Source organism: Phlebotomus argentipes, unplaced genomic scaffold (genome assembly GCF_947086385.1).
Source record: "Phlebotomus argentipes unplaced genomic scaffold, Phlebotomus argentipes genome assembly contig_6, whole genome shotgun sequence".
Classification (NCBI taxonomy): domain Eukaryota; kingdom Metazoa; phylum Arthropoda; class Insecta; order Diptera; family Psychodidae; genus Phlebotomus; species Phlebotomus argentipes.
In genome coordinates, this window is record NW_026776145.1 from 4,214,037 (window position 1) to 4,233,585 (window position 19,549).

Consider the following 19,549-nt stretch of genomic DNA (forward strand, 5'->3'; position numbering starts at 1 on the left):
ATTCCGAGGCCATAAAGAAGGACTCCGTGAAAGACGAGGAAGTATTCACCATTAGCAGGTATACGATTTCATTGCGACGCTGAATTACTGGGCGCGCCTTTCATGCCGACTCAATTCCATTTGAATCAAAGTGTTTCTCTCACTGTCAAATGCAATTGATCGACATCAGAGGGATATAAAATTTCAATCAAGGCGAGGATACAGTGGCGGAAGTGATGTACATCTGCTGTCAGAGATTCAATTGAAAGCTCTTCCAGCGTCATTATTGAAAGTGTAGCAATTCCAACTCGATCACACAGTAAATATGCGAACGGCAATTGCCTCAAGTGAGTGCGTGAGTCCTAGAAAAAAAAATATTATTATGAAATGCTTTTTCAATTCAGCTAATCGTCTTACAATCTCGCAATTTGGAACAACATGAAGAGATCGGATCCAATCAAATCGTCATTATGGAAAAGAACGCCGAAATTTTGCTCAAATGTTGACATTTCAAGAAGAAATCAAAGACACAGGAAAAAAACTCAAATGCTTATATTGGGTATGAGCATGGTTTCTACATTAGTATAGGCCAAGAACAAGATTAATCCGAATGAGATAAACTTTGAATTCCACTGCACTGTATCACATTTCACGAACGATAACTGGAGAAATCCCCTCAACTTGTTAAAAAAAAAACTTCCAAAGCGAGGAAATTCTCAAAACAATCAACTTGACCATTCATATCAAAGATCTTTGAGCAACTAAATTGAAATTCTCTCCTTCGGAACCTTTAAAAGGAAAAAAGGACACGAAAATGCATTATGAATCAACTTAATTGATACTTGAATAAGTAAAGAGCTAGATTGTTTCATTTGTATTCTTCTGCGGACATCATTTTCTGCAAAGTAATAATTTCTACATATTGAAAGACGTAATTAGTGTGTGAATAACGTAGAATGGTGCCTTGCTTTCCTCCTAAACGATATGGATTTTCCGCAATCAATATCCAACCACAGATTCGCAATGAAATTAAAGCACTAAAATTATAAATTCAGTAGAAATCTTAATGGACTTCTGAGATTTCTCTCGCCAAGCTGTCTGAGAATTCATTACGAATTCCCACAGCGTACTTTGCAACAGATTTCTCCGAATTCGCTCAATTTTTATTCGAACACTTGCAATGGCAAACAATGCTGCTTTCCTCGAGATTGTATTTGTGTGCAGTGTCATTATTGTTAATTTGGTTGGAGAAAGAATCACCGCAGAGCTACATTTAATTACATAGATTTCATCTGCAAACGCTTTTTCATATGGTTAAAAACATGAAACAACAACTGCAGAGAACATTGATAATTTCCATTTCCAACCAAAAATTGTTTGTGCAGGAACAAGTGTAGCCGAATTCTCTGAATTTGAGCATAATGAATTTGCACAATTAAAGAAATTTCCTTGGCATCTTGTGCATAATAAATTGCACGTACATGCCTGAATGCAGTGCCACTGCTTCTCTTGGGGATGCTGTGGATTTTTCCGCAGCCAAGAGAGGATTCTGTGAGTCACGATGTAAGGAAATGTGTGCGGTGCACAATATGGAAACTATTTGTCATATAATACTTCGCCCCCAGCCATGCTGACGAAGGATACGGACCTGAAAGCTTTCAACAATATGGGAGACAGAGAAACACATGTTTTCCTGTAATTGTAAATTGCATTTCATTTTGCCAGCCTCATTTGCATGTGTCTAGTTAGGATGCTCAGCCATTCAGGACCGTGAATCCCTCTGACCATTGCCCGCCGTGTGGTAATGTGTGTACACAGGAGAGTTGGAGGATTCCCAGGAGGACGAGAGGAGAGCATCACCATCGTCACAGTGTCGCTTAAAAGGCTCAAGCCGTCGCTCAATGCATGAGTTGAGCATTTTGTGTAATGTCTAAACAGAAATGCAATCAAAATTATAAATTTAAATTCGGTTATGGTGCATTTATCATAGAGAAAAATAATTCACAGAGTTTTGCATTTGAATAAAGTCCACTTTGCCCCATAAATGTCATCTCCCAAGTGTGCATATTTCTCTCCCATATCCGCTATTTGTATTGTTAAATGCGGCAAAGGCAAATAACTAAATTGATATTTCTCCACACACACACACACAGACACACTACAAAGCGTCTACATAAGCATGTGAAGAGGTGTTCTCCGGGATACATAAGATGCCAAGGGGTGGCTTTCTGATCCCATGTAACACTCTGGCGAGAGAGAAAAATTTATGCTGCCACACAGATGTACAAGACGGTGCTGAAAATGGTGAGAAAGCTAAGTACATTCTCCTGCTAAGCGTACATATATGGCTCCACCCATTTCATATATACACCATATCACAGAAAAAGTGCTTATGAGAGCACTTCCAAATTTGGCATTTCCCCGCGCGCATCTCCACAGATTCACCCACACCCGCAAAACCCCTGGACATTCCTGAGAGACAGATGTATAATTATCGCACATCTACGAGTTTATCACTGGTGATAAGGTGACTTAACCCTGGGAAAATGAGAGCGAGAAATGTGGCGAGAGTTCATTGTTGAGTGAACTCCACTCAAAGAATTTGCTTCAAGCGAAATGAGGGAATATTCACGAGCTTGGGTAAATCATCTTCAGCTCCTTTTTTATACCTGAACACAGAGGGAGAACATTTTTCATGTCTCGCTGAGGAATTACATGGATATGATGTGAGTGTTGGAATTTCTTCAAAGAATTATAATGCATTCCGCGCCAAAGGGAGCGTACTTTGTTAAGAAAAGCGTATACAACCATATTTTCTAACTGTTTCTTCTGCCATGAAAACCACTACATGGTGAAAGGAAGAGTCAAAAGTTCCTTAATCAAGATCAAAAAGCTGATTTATCACACTAAAATTTTATGAATAGAATCTTTTATACTGATTTGAAATTTTTCTTTCATCTTGAAATGCTTCTAAAACACTTTTTCGTGTCATCGTAAAATGATCTAGTGTATTTTCTGCCATGGTTTTGATGTTTGCCTTTGTATTGGGTATTCTCAGCTCCTGTTTGAAAGCACACATTTTATCAAAACAAGGTTTCGTTGAGCTTTGTTCAATCAACCATCGGCAATATTGCGGGCAGCATCCAACGTCACAATACCCTTGTATTTGCGGTGAAGTTCTGACCTTTCGTGAAAACCACAAATCAATATCTGTTGCCATTTCTAGGAATTGGATTCACCTACGCATTCAGAGCGGATGTCGGGGCGCCAAAAGTGGGAGTGCGAGCATCAATTGTTGATCACGGACCACAAATTGCGTCCAATTCGAGTAGCTGTGAAATGTTAGGCGCTGCAAAAGTACGGAGCCTTTATTATGTGGGTCACAGATTGAGCGTGGCGAGAGTGTCAAAGATGCGAGAAAGATATATGGCTTTAATTAACATACACATTCTACCAGTGCTGTGCAGAGTGAATCCTCATCCATCGTCACGAGATCGCAGTTGAGACAACAGAGTGCGGATTCCAGTGGAGCGAATGCTAATCTGTAAAACGGACTTGAGCTTATTATTGCATGCAGAGCGTCACATATTGAAGGGCTGTCGAGGGTGGCAGACCTCTTGTGCCTGCGTGCGGATGTGGTATTTGAAACATTCGTAGGGGTCGATGCGGTGGATTGTGTGGTGTGAGGCGACTAGATAGACGTGGTTGAGGTCTGCAAACAATCAGTAAATAACGTAATTTACTGGGAGTCTTCAGACTTAATGGGGGAGTCGCAATTTGCACTCATTTTCTCACAGAGTGTTAGGTAAATTCGCACCCAAGACGAGGGTCCCGCACACGAGGCATCCGATCAATTGACGGCACGGTAGATGATGTGAGCAGAGCGCCCAAATGAATTGTCCCATCTCATTTGCCGGACCCCAAAGGCGACAGCACTTCGGCATGGCCAAGACGATTTCTCATCTCCAGACGCAAGGCCGAAAATTATAACAATTAAGCGTGATGTGTTGAACCAGAGTAAATGTCATCGTGTCATTTTTTATTTTTACGATTATTATTATTACTATTTGCAGTGCCACCCCCCGTGAGAGTAATTTAGAGACACCTCACGCCATGGGGAGCCGCAGAAGCCACCCACTCATCACTCATTGCTCAACACAACAACTCATCAGTGGTGAGAGCTTTCCGCGGTTGCGGGTGTGGGGTTGTAACAATTTAAAATTGTGCTTCGGCGAAAATTACCCCCATTTATCCCTCAAATTGCCACCACTTCACACGCCTTCAATAGAATTGTTAGGAGTCTCTTGGACGTGCTTTAACATTATTATCAGCGATGCGACTTTCCGGGGATCCTCGCCGCACAATCTTCAACTCGGTCTTCACAACTGTCAGCGAAGGGGACAGAAAAATAATAAGCTCGCCTGTGCATTACAGAATTATTAGCCTCGCAACCCCTGCCAAAAGCGCACCCTCTTCTTCCTTCACCATGCGATATTAAAATGATAATTTAATGTTATGAAATGGGCAAAGCCCAATTTTACAAGTGTCATCAGTTGAATGCACACGGAATTAGGAAAATGTTCCTCTCCTAAATCCACCCTGTCATGGAAATGCAATTAAACTTTCATATTGCCATCAGTTGCGTTGGAGAATGAAGGGGTCTGTTTATGGCATTTAACATTATGTGTGTGCGGAGCTTTAGGCATGAACTTTCCCATTACTATGAGGGTGCTATTGCAAAAGTTATGACTTCAAACGAAAATTCTACAACAATAAAAATGAAGATAATTTTATGCTCAACTCCCACATGAACTTCCATGGCGGCTCAGTTAGAGAAAAACTTGCGCACTGCTTAATATTTCAAAGTTTCCGCCAACACTGAAAAAAGAATGCAAATCCCGCTCCGTTAGAAGGCTATACATATATATTTTATTAGGTATTGATGCCAAAGTATCGTGCAAGCTCTCTTCAGAAAGCTCAATTTATGGAACTTTATTCGCTGGCGAAGGTGTACGACTTTCAATTATGCAAATATCCCAAGTTCGCCTGCAGCTTTCTAAGCTTCAACCCTATAAATGCCACCATGTAAAATGGATATTACGTATATGGATGTGCTTCGGCAATATACAGTCGGATGCATTGTAGTGCGAAGCTTCACTTTTGTGCCAGAAGAACGAGACGTACAACATCACCCTGGAAAGTCAATTGCACAAAATCTATATGGAAACTGATGCCCAAGCGTGGGTGGTATTTTTGCGAAACTCCGCAATAAAATCCCTCACCATCCTGCGAGTGTGTATCCTTGTCAACAGCGGAGAGTGTAAATTCAGTTATTAGCGGCGAACGGGGTCACTTCGTGTGCCAATTTGCAAGTTATTGGCTTATTTATTGATGCATATTTAGAAGCTAAGGGTGCGATCTTATTGTTTCAAACCTTCACCAAAACTAAGCGATATCTTACTTTTCAATTGATAAGAAATTTTGCCGAAAACAGTCTTGAATCATTCTTTAAAAAATCAAAAACTAATGTTGATCGAGAAGAGCAAAAAATGAATATGCGAATTCTTTTTAAACAGAAATGAATCTGATCTATTTGATTTATCTGGAAGAATGAGTGCAATTTCATCTGAATGGAAAATCAATAGTAGAACATTTATAGTTGCTAACATTGAGTTGATATGAAATTCATATTAAAAAAAAATTATTTTTTAGCTTTCTCACATTTCTATTTTCACCTACTTTCGCTCTGAAAACTGTGTTATGATGTTTTCCTGAATATCTAAGCTCGGGATTTAATTCGTTCCTTGCATAAAGCGAGTCAGACTACATCAAAAGCTAACATTATTAATTCTTTTTATACCCATTGTACAAACCGTGCGATAAAGTCAACAGCTTTCACCATTCGGAGATTATTTCTTCAGGGCACACATGATAATCCCGATGGCAGACAAATGTCCATGGACTACATGGAAGAGCTCGTTTGTGAGAAGTTCTGGCGGAGCACACAAAAGAGATTTATTGAATACAATTTGCAAATTAGCATTGTCCTATAGTGAAATTTATGGATTTGGCAAAACTCCTTAGCTCCAGGAAGAAAGTTGTGCGCCTCGTTCAGCGCCATTTCAGCGGAGGCAAAGTAACTTTCGTCGGCAGGTGGAGAGTGTATTTCTTCGCTTTCATATGCACATTCGCCGCGCCCCGCCCGCCGCGTCGGGGAAATGAAATTTTATTTGAATTGTGGGAAAAGTGGTGAAAACGGGAAGAAAATTCAATTGGCAATTTTCAAGCCAAAAATGTTTGTAAATTTGAGAGTTCATAAAACCCACCTTTGGCCCCCCGAACCAGGGTAAGACGAGGGAAAGATTAAATATTTCCATACAAAATCATCTCATTTTTATCGCTCCGCCACTGTGATGTAACGCAGCTATTTGACGGTGTTCGAGATTGTTTGCCCTTCGCAATATGCCAAGTAAATTGAAAATAAACTTAGCAATTTATTTAGGAAAAAATATTTCCCTCTCTAGCCGGAAAATGATTTATACATGCAAACACTGGTGAATAAATAAGCAACTGGTAAATAAATAAATGCTAGAAAGTAAGTGGAGTCATAAATTCTTGCGCTACATGCTTCTTCCTTTGATATTTCTTCAATAGGCGAGTGGCTCCTCGAGTGACACTCCAAGATATTTGCCCCTTCAAACTCCAAACTTTGTCCGCTGCGGTGTTTGACTGTCGAGTGTATCAGAGCGCACGCAAATTGGGATTTACCTGGTGTGTGTTCTCACTTCCCGAATAGAAATTGATTCATACATTTTATTGTCTCTCATCCCGGGGATTAAAAACTATTGGAAAAATGCATTTGTCGCTTCGGGTGAGTAATTTCAATTTTTCCCATAACCTTTTTTTTCACCCACGGCTTTTAGTGTAAATGCATAAATTGTGCGGTTTGCTACATTTGGGGTCGTTATTCATGGCCCTTCGTCTCTCTTCCTAGCTCGCCCAGCGAATGTGAGAGAGAGGAGAAATGTATGTACATGAGTGTGTAAATATGAGAAGATTCTTAGGTGATAAATTGAAATTTACCGCCGGTATAAATTTTTATTTCCATGTAATACCTTTCTCCTTCGCCCATTGCTTTAAAACTTTGGATTTAAAGAATGATTCCAGTGGCTTAGTGCAAATTATCACAAGAACGCCACATGAGGCTCTGCTCTCGAGTTGGCGGCGAGCACGAGCGCGTGGAGAATGTTCGGGAGTGGGTGAGAAACCACAGAAATGCGGTATAAAATCAAGATTTATTCCCATCCACCTTCGGCGCCATGGTAGATTATCATGCAATAAATATTGGTTTTGCCGCGTGCATGTGCCTCAAGGAGGCGACAGGGCCGCCAGAGTCCATAAATCATCGCGACGCCCACTGTTGCAGGACGATGACAAATCCTGCGACAAAAAGTCCCACGAGGTGGGGCATCATTTTCGCCGCATCATTGCACGGCTTCTCGCCAGCGACGCTCCGGCAGACACACACTTCAATCTCCCTCCCGTTGCGATACTCCGTGTAACAGCCGGAAGTAGCAGCTCCTTCGTTCTCAATGTTCACCTTCGTGCAGAAGTATGAAATGTTCTGCACTGCGGCGCGGGCGGAAGGCGGAAAAGATAGAGAGACGGCGATGGAGATAATATTAAAATGTGTCACTACTGCGAGACTTATCATTTTACTGTCTTGCCGCTGGCTCAGCCCGAGGCGCACGGCGCTTCGCATTGTGCTCAAGCTGGCTTAATTGGCCGTTAATGCTTCAAATTGATCGGAAAATTGCGCCAGCATTGGAGAGAATATGGATAAGCACTCGCTCTGCAGAGGACGAACACAAAATTTTTCCAGGAACAATTACACATCTCTCGTATTTTTGCCTTATCGTGAGGTTTTTTTAAAGGCCATACCGCAAAAAACACTCAAGATTTAACAACAACCCAAATTGACACTAGACAAACGGCAGATTCCAAGAAAAACACTCATAAAGCGGACATATGGAGAAAAATATAAAAGCGTTTAAGCTGAAGAATTACAAATTAATTTCAAATTAGACTGAGAACAAGTGGCAGAGCATGAAATAGGCTTTTTTTTAATAAAATCTTTTCGCATTTAAGGCATATTAAAAGCTATTTGCACCGCAATTTATGCTACAGCAACAAAAACACACTTCACTCTAAATATCAACTACAATTAAACCTATTTAAAGTGTGTGAATAGCAAAATGAAAAGCAATAGCGCTACAAATCAGAGACTAATTGAACATAAAGTCAATATTTAGACAAGAATATAGACACATTTTGTTTAAAATCAGTGCTTTATAAAAAAAAAAGATGCAACCACTTCAGGCAGTTATTATGAGAAAGAAGAAAATAATCAGAATCGATAAAATATACAGAAAGACAGCATTGTGTCATAAATTCCTATTTCCATGCTCTGTAATTTAAATTAAATATTTCACATATGATTACAACAAGGCGCAAATTTAAATAATCAATTATTTAAGCCCATCAAAAATTAATAGAGTTCTTTGGCAATGCTTTCGCTTAATTATGAAACATACAAATGTTTTTATAATTCAGCGAATATTTCAATATTATTCAATCAAATTGAAAAATTTCCGCGTTGTGCCGCAAAACAAACAAAGCCCCAGTTCTTGGAAATGAAACCAATCACACGATATTATGTTATTGTGTTTGAATTAGAACACCACGAGAAATGGGTAAAAATAATAATAAAATCCCGCATTGAATTTAATGGACCGCAATGTGATATGGATAATAAAATCCATGTGTGCAATTATGGGTAATTATTTTGCTAAACATGATGCACATTTTCGAAATACCACATCGTGCAAAATCAATAATGCGATTTATGTTGTGCATTTGTGTTGAAAATCTGCGGTTTGTCCTTTGCACGAGCGCGAGCTTGAGCCACAATATCAAGGATTACAGTGTGCACTCACCGGCCTGATTGAAGGAGTAGGTGTACTTCACACACACGTCGCCCGGCGCCAATCTGCATGCGATGTGCGTCCGATCGTTCTGATAGTGATCCCACATGTACTGCGTGTTGGGCTCGGTGCTGGTGTCTGGCCAGGAGGAAGGGAGAGTCAGCGAGAGGGTGCGACAGGAATTGCAAAGCTTACTTGTCACCACCAGCGGATGCTGGCAAGGAATTCCGCTGGCGCCGTTGAGAAGATACTCGCACGTGGCGTTCAAATATGTGCTCTCGGCGTTGTACTGCGGCCCGAGCCACGTAAAGCGGAAGCAGAACCTCTGATTGGCAGCCTCATCCTCTGCAAGTGCGAAGCAATCACTTAAAATCTGCCCTGATAATGAAACAAGGGGCGGAACGCACGAGAGGCGACGAGGAGCGATAGTGCGACGCAGAGTAATGGCAATATCACAAGTTTATGCATTGCAAACTATTCTCGGAATGAGTTGGATGAGAGAGGAAGTTTCTATTGTTTCCACATGGAAGATATCACAAGTACTGTCCATAATCAATGAAACGTACTTCACACTACCAAGAATTTCACCTTATCTTATCAAAGACATGCCAACAGCCCAAGTGTCTGCTTTATTGTGCCGTACAAATCTAATTTGTTCTCTGTACAGTTTCCATTATGCCAGCATTGGTAGAAGTGCAGTGGCAAAACAGAGGTTTTGTATTATGACGCAGAGAGCATCTATTCACCGAATACTGGGTACTAATCTTCCCCAAAGACATTCGAAATTATCACAAACAAATGAGCCAATCATTTAGAGATAGAAGAACCAAATGAGTATTCACGCACATGTATTCAAGTCTGTTCTCTTGATATATTACTCTGCGGAAACCAATTAAAAGTTGCGAACAACAAAAATCAAAAAGAACGACTTGATAACAAAAACTATTTTCAACTTTATTCCGGAACCGACTCACAAATCTCACTTTACCGAAGGAAGAATGCATCTGAGAGGCATTTGTGCTCTTTTGCGCACAGGAGATTTCTGCAATTGAATCTCTGAGAAAATCTTTTGCTATTCCTTTGAAAAGCTCGGATATTTTTCTGAATTAAAAGCTTGTAGTCAATTTACCGTAAACAGCCAGCTTTCTTTCATCGTTTTGTGTCAAGGTCTGATATTTACACAATTTTTTTTTCACATTGCAATTATGAGTGTTTTGTGAAAACTCTGAAAAACTCTTAATGAACGATCAGAGTTATATTTATTTACTCAAATAATGTACTCATTCATTGCAGACAATTTTGTGTAATCAAGCGATATGCAAACTTTGAATAATGAAGTGTGAAAGCATGAAAAGGAATCATCAACTATTTATTTACTCAATTTGTTTGAGTTTAACTTTTCCATTCAAGAACGACTCAATCAACTGGCCGACAATTTAAATCGCGAAAACTTTTAGTCGAGAAGCCACTAGAGGCGCTGGCGCGACTTATCGATTTAGGTTCCGGAGAGAAACAAACTGACGTGTCGGCTGTGTCGGGGAAATTAGTGAAAATCGCTTGAAAATCTCACAATCCCGGCAAAATGCATACATTTCTGACTCGCGGGAATTCCATCCTTGCTTACACGCTCAGTGTGTTGGCGTGCTTGACCTTCTGCTGCTTCCTGTCGACGGTTTTCCTGGACTACCGGACAACAGCTGTAATCAACACGAACAAAGTGATTGTGTGAGTATTTCCCTGAATCTCTGGCCAGCAACTCACCCAGCAGACTTATAAGGCTTTCGGCTATCAGATCCATCCATTAAATTGAGAATTGTCTTTACTTTTCCGGCTGCCTTCAACCTAACCTCACTCTGCTTGTTTTTGCAGGAAGAACGTCCCGGATTACAGCTCTTCGAGGGAAGTGAGGGATCTGGGTCACCTCACATTCGACCTGCACACGGATCTGAGCAATCTCTTCAACTGGAACGTGAAGCAGCTCTTCCTGTACCTCACGGCTGAGTACAAGACGCGCGAGAATGAGTTGAATCAAGTGGTTCTCTGGGACAAGATCATCCTCAGGGGTGAAAATGCCGTGCTGGATTTCTCTAATATGCACACCAAGTACTACTTCTGGGACGACGGAAACGGCCTGAAGGGCCACCAGAATGTCACACTAACGCTGTCGTGGAACATCATCCCCAATGCTGGTCTCCTGCCCAGAATATTCGCCATCGGGCAGTATTCTTTCAAGTTCCCGCAGACCTACACCATGTCCCCGGTCTAGGCGGGCTGTACTTACTAAGAGACAGATAAAAGCCTCAATTCCAAACATGTATAGGACTTTATTTGCCAACATTCAACATCAAAAAGGTCAAAAATACATCAAAATTGTGTTCCCGGAATTCTTAAAAATGCTCAAAATGCTCCCGGAAGATCTTTGGAATCTGCTCAATCATGTCACCACAGAGAGCGCCGCGGCCCTTCTCCTTGAACGCCTCCTGGTTGCAGTGCTTGGCCAGGAGACTCGCGGCGAAGCACGCCACAAGCGCCGGATTTGTTTCCTGGCTGCAATTGAGCGCCCAGCAGTAGAAAGTGGCCAAGGCACCACTCAGGAGGTCCCCCTGGCCACCGCAGCGTCTCGCAGAGCCTCCTGGAGGAAGCTGGTACACCTGATTTGTCACAGTGACGTCGTAAATCTTATCACTGAGCCCCTTTTCCAGCACTGTCACGTCCTTCCCGATCAGCTCTCGCAATTCTCCAATATCTTTTATCTCCCCGAACAGCCGGCGATACTCCACAGCATTGGGCGTGAGAATTGCCCCGCTCAAGCTCCTGGCCAGAGAGAAATCCAGTGTCAGCAGATGCAAAGCATCCGCATCCAGGATCACTTTAATCCCACTGTGGCGGCAGTGTTTCAGGAGCATCGTCACGTTCTCCAACACTGCGTGATCTCTGCCCAGTCCTGGACCCACCACAAGCACGTGAAGCCGGTCCAGCCACTTCTCCATCTTCGCCATGGCGCAGTGCTCGTCCAGCACCGGATGCACTATCAATTCCGGGCTGTAGGACTTGATCACAGGCGCGGCGGACTGGCAGCAGAAGACGTGCACCAGATCGGCTCCAACGCGCAGAGCGCTGATGCCGGCGAAGAAGGGTGCCCCCGTGTACTCCACAGATCCACCGACGACGCCGATTCGCCCTGCCTGGCCCTTGTGAAGGTTCGTCTCCAGGCGCGGCACCACCGCCTTGGCGCGTTCCAGCAAGTCCGTACTATCACTCATTCCACTGTGTTTCCTGGGCAGCACAGAAACAGCTGGAAAATCCCTCCAGAGTCTTCCCGGAGCGAAATTGGCCGCCTTTGACAAGCCGACGCGCATTTTCCTCACTGACGACAGAGCTCTCTGTCGGTCGTTCTTCAGTTGGTTTCCGACGCGCTCCATCGCAAGGAGCGGAATTATTTTCCCGGTTTTCCCGCTGTTTTCAGGGTTTTCCACAGTAGAAATGATGTAAATTATGAACAGTAACTGATATGGAATTGTCGTGAATCTATAGTGCTTGTTATTATAAATGATTTTACTCGATTGTTTAATTTAGCAAAACAAGATAAAACATGCAAGACGATGTCACCATTTTGCACACTTGGAAAATTGAATATTCTCTTTTTTCTAGCAAGGATATCGACTTCAAGACAATTTTATAGGTAAATATCTTTTAGGGTAAATTCATTTTCAATTCAGTCCAGCTGATTACTCCGGGATAACTTGTAAAATAGTTTGAGCCTTTATTCTGTGATATGATCAATTCCTTAAGACTAGACAACTTCTCATGATGAAAATTTACAATACTAGTATTGGCAAGTTGAATTGCTTACGCGCCTATTCTAGTGCTTCATCCTCCGCTTCTCCTCGTCCCACATGCTGATGGCGGTCTCGTTGAGGTAGCCCCACCTCCACTTCATGTTCAGATTGTTCTCATCACATTCGTTCACGTAGATCGTCTTCTCCAGCGGGTTGCCCTCGACGCAGCGGCTGTAGGCGCCCTGCATGATCCACTGGTTCTCCTGAAAAGACGCTTGGAATTGAGTCTGTTGCCTTGCGAGGCGGGGATCTAAGAACTTACGGGATCGTAGCGGAAGTATTGGTTGCCGCCTTGAGTGTGACAGTGCCAGAGTTGAATTTTGGCGTTCTTTCCGCTGCTGGACACGTCCCAGCAGAGCTCCTCGTGCTTCTGACGCAGATCCTGGCGCCAGGACAGGGCCCACCACTGATTCTTCTGCGGCTCGACGTGATTCGCGGCGCAGGGAAAGAGGCCAAAGACTCCTCCATTGCCCACATTGAGCGTGTCAACGCAGAGATGAGGATTTCCGACATTCTGGATCACACCGTTGGCGTAATCTGGTGGCTCCACTGGTGGGTACTTCTTGATCAGATCGAAGGCGACTTCCTCCATGAACCACTTGAAGGGTTTGCACTGGAGTCTCTCACGGACGGCCTTCTGCTCTGAGAGATCTCCCGGATCGAGATTCCTGAAGTTCTCAGGCTTCCTCTCGTACAGATACTCCTTGTACTCATCCATCCACACCTCGGCCACTCGCTTGTAGTTCTTGGATACGAAATCCACCTTCCTGGGATTCGGCCGGGTGTCCATCGGCCCACGATAGACGTGACCGACGCGAGAGCAGGGAATGTCATACATTGCACCGCCACACTGCCAGATCTTGAAGCTCAGCTCATACTGCTCGCCGCCCCAGATGTCCAGGCCGGGATCGTAGCCGCCCAGTTCCCAGAAGAATTTGGCACTGATGGCGAACAGGCCGCCGGCCATCACGGGACTGGCGAAGGGCTCTGACGGATTGGCCTTGTCTTTCTCGAAGATCGGCAGGCGCTTGTAGTGGAACTGCCAGTCGAAGGCTCCGCGAGCGCCCTCGTCCTGCGCCCGGTACTCGAAAGTGTCGTGTGCGATGACGTCGATGAAGGGACAGGTGCAGACTTTGTAGTTCTCCGCGATGGGATCCAGCAGCGGCGGGAGCCAGTTCACATTGGCCTCCGTGTGGGAGTCCAGGAAGACCAGAACATCGCCCACAGCACGCTTCGCCCCGGCCAAACGCGCTCCTATCAATCCCATTCGCTCGGACAAGTGAATGACCTTCACTTTGGGCAGATGTGTCTCGAGATATCGATCCAGGGGGTCCTTGAGGAAGGTCTTCTCGCTCCCGTCGTCCACCAGGATGATCTCAGCTATCAGTTCGCGCGGGGATCTGTTCAGGACGCTGTACGCTGTCCTCAAGAGAGTGCTCCAATGCTCCTCGTAGAATGGCACAATCACACTCACCGTAGGCAGTTCGCTGTAGTACTTCTTCTCCTTGCACTTCTTGTGTCGGATGTCGGGAATCGATCGATTCACGGATATCTTATCGCTGAGCAGGGCGTTGAAACCGTTCGCGCGATACATTGTGTCCTTCAGATCGCTTTCCTCCACGGGCACAAGGCCGGCGCGGCCCTGCTCTCCTATGCCGTCCTTGGCGCTGTCCATCTTAATGAGGTCATAGTCGTGCCAGTCGATCTTCCTCTGGTGCACATTTCTGGGCGGTCCACCGAAGAAGGCTCCGTGGCGAGGATGGTCAACCACTTTCTCTTTCCGTGGCAGTTCATTGATTGGCCCGGTTAAGGATTTGTAGATGAGGAATGTGATGCCAACGGCAGCAATGAGGATGAAAAGTTTAACAATTCGCGCTGAGTTTCTTCGCATTCTGCCCAAAAGAAGACTCTGCAAATGGAAGAGAGAAGCATAAACAACGTGGCATCGCTATCAATCATTGCCTATAAGCTTATCAATTTCCGGAAACCTGTACTGCTACACCTGTCACAAGCGTTGGCCTTCTTTTGGGGGCTTCCGCCGCCTCTTACTCGATGAAATTGGTTAATTTGATTAATTTACACATCCGGAGAACCACCCAAACACATAACCTCTCTGCTGTGGGATCAGGAAAGCCCTGATCTGCGCCTAATCCGACCCAATGGCACACTCCAAGACACCTACTGCACTCGATAAGCCAGAGGCAGAAAATTCACCTGAGAAGCAGTGGAAAACCATGGAACAGGTGCAAGACAACTTCGTGCTCAATGTGGCCACGTTTCGGGATGTAATTGCAGTAAAACTACCTTCTCTGCACGTTCTTCTATCACATTTGAAGTTGTGAGATAAAGCGTGAATCACAATTTTACGACAACAACACGGCAATTATTGCTTATTCGATGTGTATGGACGCGATGATGGAATGTTGCGCTTCTGTTTTGTTGACAAAACTGGCTTTTTCACAAATGTCAGAGTCAGCTGGGCGTCAAGTTCAAGGAAGTTCAGCGGCGGGGTCAGCGACCCGGCCAGTGGCGTAAGCAACGAGGGGCGAAGTGGCAACTACCCCAGCATGTGGGTGAGAATATTCTTATTTGACCTCATTTCAACTCTTAACTTTAAGAGAGAATTAGAGTTTTGTCCAGAGCTTCCAATAGTGAAGAAATAAATCAAATTGAAATTTTCTTTCGATCCCTAAATCAGGAAACTTGCTTTACTATGCGATCAGAAGAGAGAACATATTTCTCGCAAAACCACCTTCATTTCCCCCAATTGTAAATTGTGGCAACTAATTTGCTGATTATGCTAAATCCACGAATCATAAAAATATTTACTCAACATAGCGAAAATATTGAAATACAACACCATTAATATTTTATACTACTGCATTAAATTAATTTCTTAAGAATGATGTCACTCTTAATTTGAGTAATTATACTATGAATTGTATCAGATAAAAACTACGCCACTGAAGACGAGAATTTAGAAAGACCGGCCGGTGTTCAATTGATACTCGAAGAGAAGTGTTTGTGCTTACCCATCTCCACAGCGATTTGTTAGTGTACTTCAGGCTTTCGGCATCAGGGTCTATGATGTCCAATGTGTCTCTCTTACCTTGCGAATTGCTGCGTTTTTTCACCATATTCTCACGACAATTACCAGCGAAAGACTGTAAAGAAACTGACTAAGGAGGTCAGGAAAGTGTTGGCAAATGCCGGCAGAACTATGGATATCGCATTGAATTAATTAAGACACATCAGCGACTCTTCCAGCTGTGATTTATTGGGCAAGGCACCTGTCCCAGGCACTTGATTGATCCTCCCCGTGCGCCGATAAGCGCTAGTCATTGAGCAAAAACGTGAGATATCCCATTTTGCTGGCGTGTTTCACGGCACTAAGGATTTTCTCGTTGGACGCATCGCCACCGGCTGTTGTGGCGATATTCCAGAACTCCTGGCTCTTCATGTTGAGCTCGAAGTGCTTGCTGAGCTCGTCGCACTCCTCCTCACAGCAGTCCATCCAGGGCAGGAAGTGAATTGTGACGAGAACTCCGTAGATTGCAAAGCGTGAGAAGTGCTGCAGAAAATTCTCAAAGCGATAAACCTTCAGTCTCTCGTCGTTCTCGTCGCACTTCAGGATGTCTGTGAGGCACTTGAAGAGAGACGTGTGATAGTAGCGCAGAAGATCCTCCCAGGACTGCTCTCGAATAGACGCAGAGGTGTTCATGTAGAGGAAGAAAGATAGATCAAAGGCTGGCGATCCGTATCGCACTTCCTGGAAGTCAATCATCCGCATGTCGAGAGGCTTGGAACCCTTGTCGTCGTATCTAAATAGGACGTTGTTGCGATTGTAGTCTCCGTGTTCGATTACGGAGTAAGGATAGTCATCGTGGCGAAGGAGATCGAGGAGTTTTGTGGGGCACTTGGAATACTTCCTTCGCAGCACCTCGAGTTCTTCCTTCATTCTCCCAACATTCAGCTCAGGACGTCGGTCTAAGAAGTCAAACAAGCGATGCAGACCAACTTTGTAGTTAACATCATAGAGATTCTCCACATTGCCTTTATCTTCGTAGACAAGAGGAACAATTCCGCTGACTAATTTCTTTAACTGAGCCTCATCGGCCACTCTCATGGCGTAGCTGAGCGCATGGTACTCTCCAATCGTCTTCAGCATGAAGAACAGATGATCAGCATCCAATTCCAGCCTCGAAGTGGGATTTCTGAAGCCCAATGGAGAAATATTCTTCAACACGAGAACGGATTCGGGAATGTTGCTCAAGGAAGGCACTTTGCCATAGTAGTAATAATAGACCTTTGGACACCAATTTCTCCACTCAATTGCCGTGTTTCTCTTGTCCAGGAACGCCCCAAAAGTTGGGATGACCTTCCCGTAAATGTACACCTCATTGCCAAACTGCGTGAATGACTTGCTCGTAGTGCGAAAGTCCTCAGATCCCTTCATAAGCTTCACGATCATCTCATGAGTTCTCTTCCTGAAATAAAGAATGTCATTATATCACTGAGTTGAACACTTCCGCAAACTTACTCAAGAGTCTCTTGACATTGCACAATCATATTTAATTTGAAGATAATTGCCATAAATCCATCCAGTTGGGGCGATGTTGTGGCCTTGCTCTCGACGAGACTGCAATTCCGGAATTCATCGTTATTGGCCAGGATCAGTTGTGTCAATTCTCCCTCGATGAAGGATTTCTGCTTCTCCACACTCGTCATAGTGGCTCTTCGATTGATTAATTGATATCACTCAGCAATTCACTTAGAAAGATTAGATGAAAAACAGCCTGAATTTGCACACGTACAACAAACGAATGATAACAAGTGTCACTCTTCCGACTCTCGCGTCTAACGTTCTCTCTCAATTCTCAAACCTCTCAACTTTTCTCTCGACACTCTCAAACTCCGTCGGTAAAGCAGGTTTTCGCGCTGTTTTCAATTGTTCAACACTAAAGAAAGCGGGATTTCGATATATAATTAATTTCATTTGGCACGAGAAACACTTAGCGAAGGAGAAATGCTGATGTTTACACTGCTTGTCTGTAGCGAAACTATCAATTATTTTAATGGATTGCAAAGAACAAACGAAAGTCAGCAATTTCTTGCAATAGAAGGAAATTGTCGTGTCGCTAGAATTGTATAAAATATTTGAATCCCTTCATTCCATGAAATATCGTTCTCGAATCGTATAATTTGATTAGCTGGAACTTAAAGCTACTAAAATTTTCTAGACTGCACTATAAATATGTTTCTATGTTAAGTAATTAATTTATTACAAATATACATAAAAAGATTTACAATTTAACTCTTCGCCATTTCAGTAGTCAGTGTAGCAATGAAGAACAACCAAAACAACAGATTTCTGGTAGAATCGTTCGGATGCAAGATCCGTTTGAGAGAATCGTGACGATAAATTCCTTTCATTTTTTGAGCTTTTTTAATCAATTGTTTAACATTCTTCCAGCACTTTTGCGGCGTTTCCCCTATTTTTCCCGATTTTCCAACTTACTCTAGTTTATTCGCTTCGCCATCTGCAAATTCTGGAGGTTTGTAATCTTGTAATACTTTAAGTCCTTAAGATATAAGATAATTTTCCGGTCAATTACAAAATGGCATATGCGCTCAAGGGACAGGCGATTCGAATAGGGGTGGAAAAATACGTACAAACAATGTAATGGAAAAGGGAATTTTGGGCTCTCGCGCGACTTTTCCCTCATTTTCTTCTCAATTCACTGGGATTCCCCCGAAGTTTGTGTGCAAACTGAGGAGCGAATGAAGGTCTCCTGGGAAGAGCAAGAGCAGCAGAGGAGAGATGAGGAATTTCCGCGAAGAGTGGTTACTCTCAATATATTTATTGTGACATGGAAGAGATTTGACAAAAAAGGGAGGAAAACAAAGATATATTGCGATATATTTTATCAGTACGTGTGTATATTTGTACTTTATGTTCCTGGGGGGTTAAATTTTTATAAATGGGTGGGGGCGGGGGAGCGACGGATAAATTTGGGCTGAAGTGCGAGGCTCAGGGTTTGGGATGGATGGATAATTTATGTAAAGACGAAAAAGCAGCTTTTGTACGAGGAATTTACATAACTTTTCCTGGTGTAGCTTAACGCTACTTCCAATTCTCCGTCTAAAATTCAACAATAAACCCCCATCTATACGGAGTAATTCCCTCAAAAATGTGTGTGGCGAGGAGTTTGCCGAGGGCTGTGGCGGTGTAATCTAATTTTTAATAAAACTGCACCCTTTGTCTCACTCGCCACGGCCACAAATAATGTCTCTCCCGATGAAGTGTGGGTTGGGGAGCTTTGGGATGGAACAGAAGACTCATGGCCCTAATTATGAGACGCCTTTTCATTATATGTCTCGGGCATGTGAGGGTGGAAAAATGCGGCGTGCGGGTGCTGAAGAGAGAGAGGAGGAGCAGGAGAGAGAGAGAGGCCTAAACTGGGCAAAAGTGGTCAATCATTGTCGAGTTTTTAGCTTCTGGTACTTGTTTATTAACTTTTCACGTACACCCAGACTCGCCATCCGCCACCATCACCCGAGTTTGCCCCGTCATTAACACGAGAATATACTTTGAAGCTTTTTGAAGTCTCATTAATTAGTTGGCACTCACCATATGTGTCCTTTCTCTGCATACCCACACCGTCTCGCACTCACACTCTCATGTCCCCGTGGGTCAGCTTCCCCGTCCGCGCGTCCTCGCCACTCTTCGGAACCACTTCCTGGACT

General features: G+C 43.6%; 5 protein-coding genes across 8 annotated transcripts; 1 reads left to right on the plus strand and 4 right to left on the minus strand.

Annotated features, from left to right (window-relative positions):
• Positions 1–1,675: 1,675 nt before the first annotated feature.
• On the minus strand, positions 1,676–9,526 carry LOC132265713 (uncharacterized). Of its 2 annotated transcripts, none has more exons than XM_059766490.1 (4): positions 9,371–9,526; positions 9,159–9,308; positions 8,976–9,101; positions 1,676–1,909 (listed from the first exon to the last, which is right to left on the minus strand). In XM_059766490.1, exons 1-4 carry the CDS (start codon positions 9,429–9,431, stop codon positions 1,878–1,880), a joined length of 369 nt encoding a protein of 122 aa, XP_059622473.1. In that variant the 5' UTR covers positions 9,432–9,526; the 3' UTR covers positions 1,676–1,877. The 2 variants fall into 2 exon arrangements, with proteins under 2 accessions (XP_059622473.1, XP_059622465.1); XM_059766482.1 differs by lacking the exon at positions 1,676–1,909 and adding an exon at positions 7,046–7,608 and having other exon boundaries at positions 9,371–9,524.
• A 911-nt stretch (positions 9,527–10,437) lies between these two features.
• LOC132259299 (signal peptidase complex subunit 3) lies at positions 10,438–11,347 on the plus strand. The gene is made up of 2 exons (XM_059756904.1): positions 10,438–10,688; positions 10,833–11,347. Exons 1-2 carry the CDS (start codon positions 10,546–10,548, stop codon positions 11,227–11,229), a joined length of 540 nt encoding a protein of 179 aa, XP_059612887.1. The 5' UTR covers positions 10,438–10,545; the 3' UTR covers positions 11,230–11,347.
• Positions 11,340–12,308, minus strand: LOC132259199 (ATP-dependent (S)-NAD(P)H-hydrate dehydratase). Its single transcript, XM_059756790.1, has one exon. It carries the CDS (start codon positions 12,224–12,226, stop codon positions 11,351–11,353), a length of 876 nt encoding a protein of 291 aa, XP_059612773.1. The 5' UTR covers positions 12,227–12,308; the 3' UTR covers positions 11,340–11,350.
• Positions 12,309–12,710: 402 nt separating this feature from the next.
• On the minus strand, positions 12,711–15,228 carry LOC132258140 (N-acetylgalactosaminyltransferase 6-like). 3 transcript variants are annotated; one of them, XM_059755484.1, is made up of 4 exons: positions 15,107–15,225; positions 14,805–15,016; positions 13,065–14,711; positions 12,711–13,005 (listed from the first exon to the last, which is right to left on the minus strand). In XM_059755484.1, the coding sequence occupies exons 3-4, from the start codon at positions 14,691–14,693 to the stop codon at positions 12,826–12,828; spliced, it is 1,809 nt and encodes a 602-aa protein (XP_059611467.1). In that variant the 5' UTR covers positions 14,694–14,711; positions 14,805–15,016; positions 15,107–15,225; the 3' UTR covers positions 12,711–12,825. The 3 variants fall into 3 exon arrangements, with proteins under 3 accessions (XP_059611467.1, XP_059611385.1, XP_059611293.1); XM_059755402.1 differs by having other exon boundaries at positions 14,791–15,016; XM_059755310.1 differs by lacking the exon at positions 14,805–15,016 and having other exon boundaries at positions 15,017–15,228.
• An 811-nt stretch (positions 15,229–16,039) lies between these two features.
• LOC132264557 (uncharacterized) lies at positions 16,040–17,643 on the minus strand. The gene is made up of 2 exons (XM_059764808.1): positions 17,343–17,643; positions 16,040–17,289 (listed from the first exon to the last, which is right to left on the minus strand). The coding sequence occupies exons 1-2, from the start codon at positions 17,528–17,530 to the stop codon at positions 16,137–16,139; spliced, it is 1,341 nt and encodes a 446-aa protein (XP_059620791.1). The 5' UTR covers positions 17,531–17,643; the 3' UTR covers positions 16,040–16,136.
• Between the last annotated feature and the right edge of the window lie 1,906 nt (positions 17,644–19,549).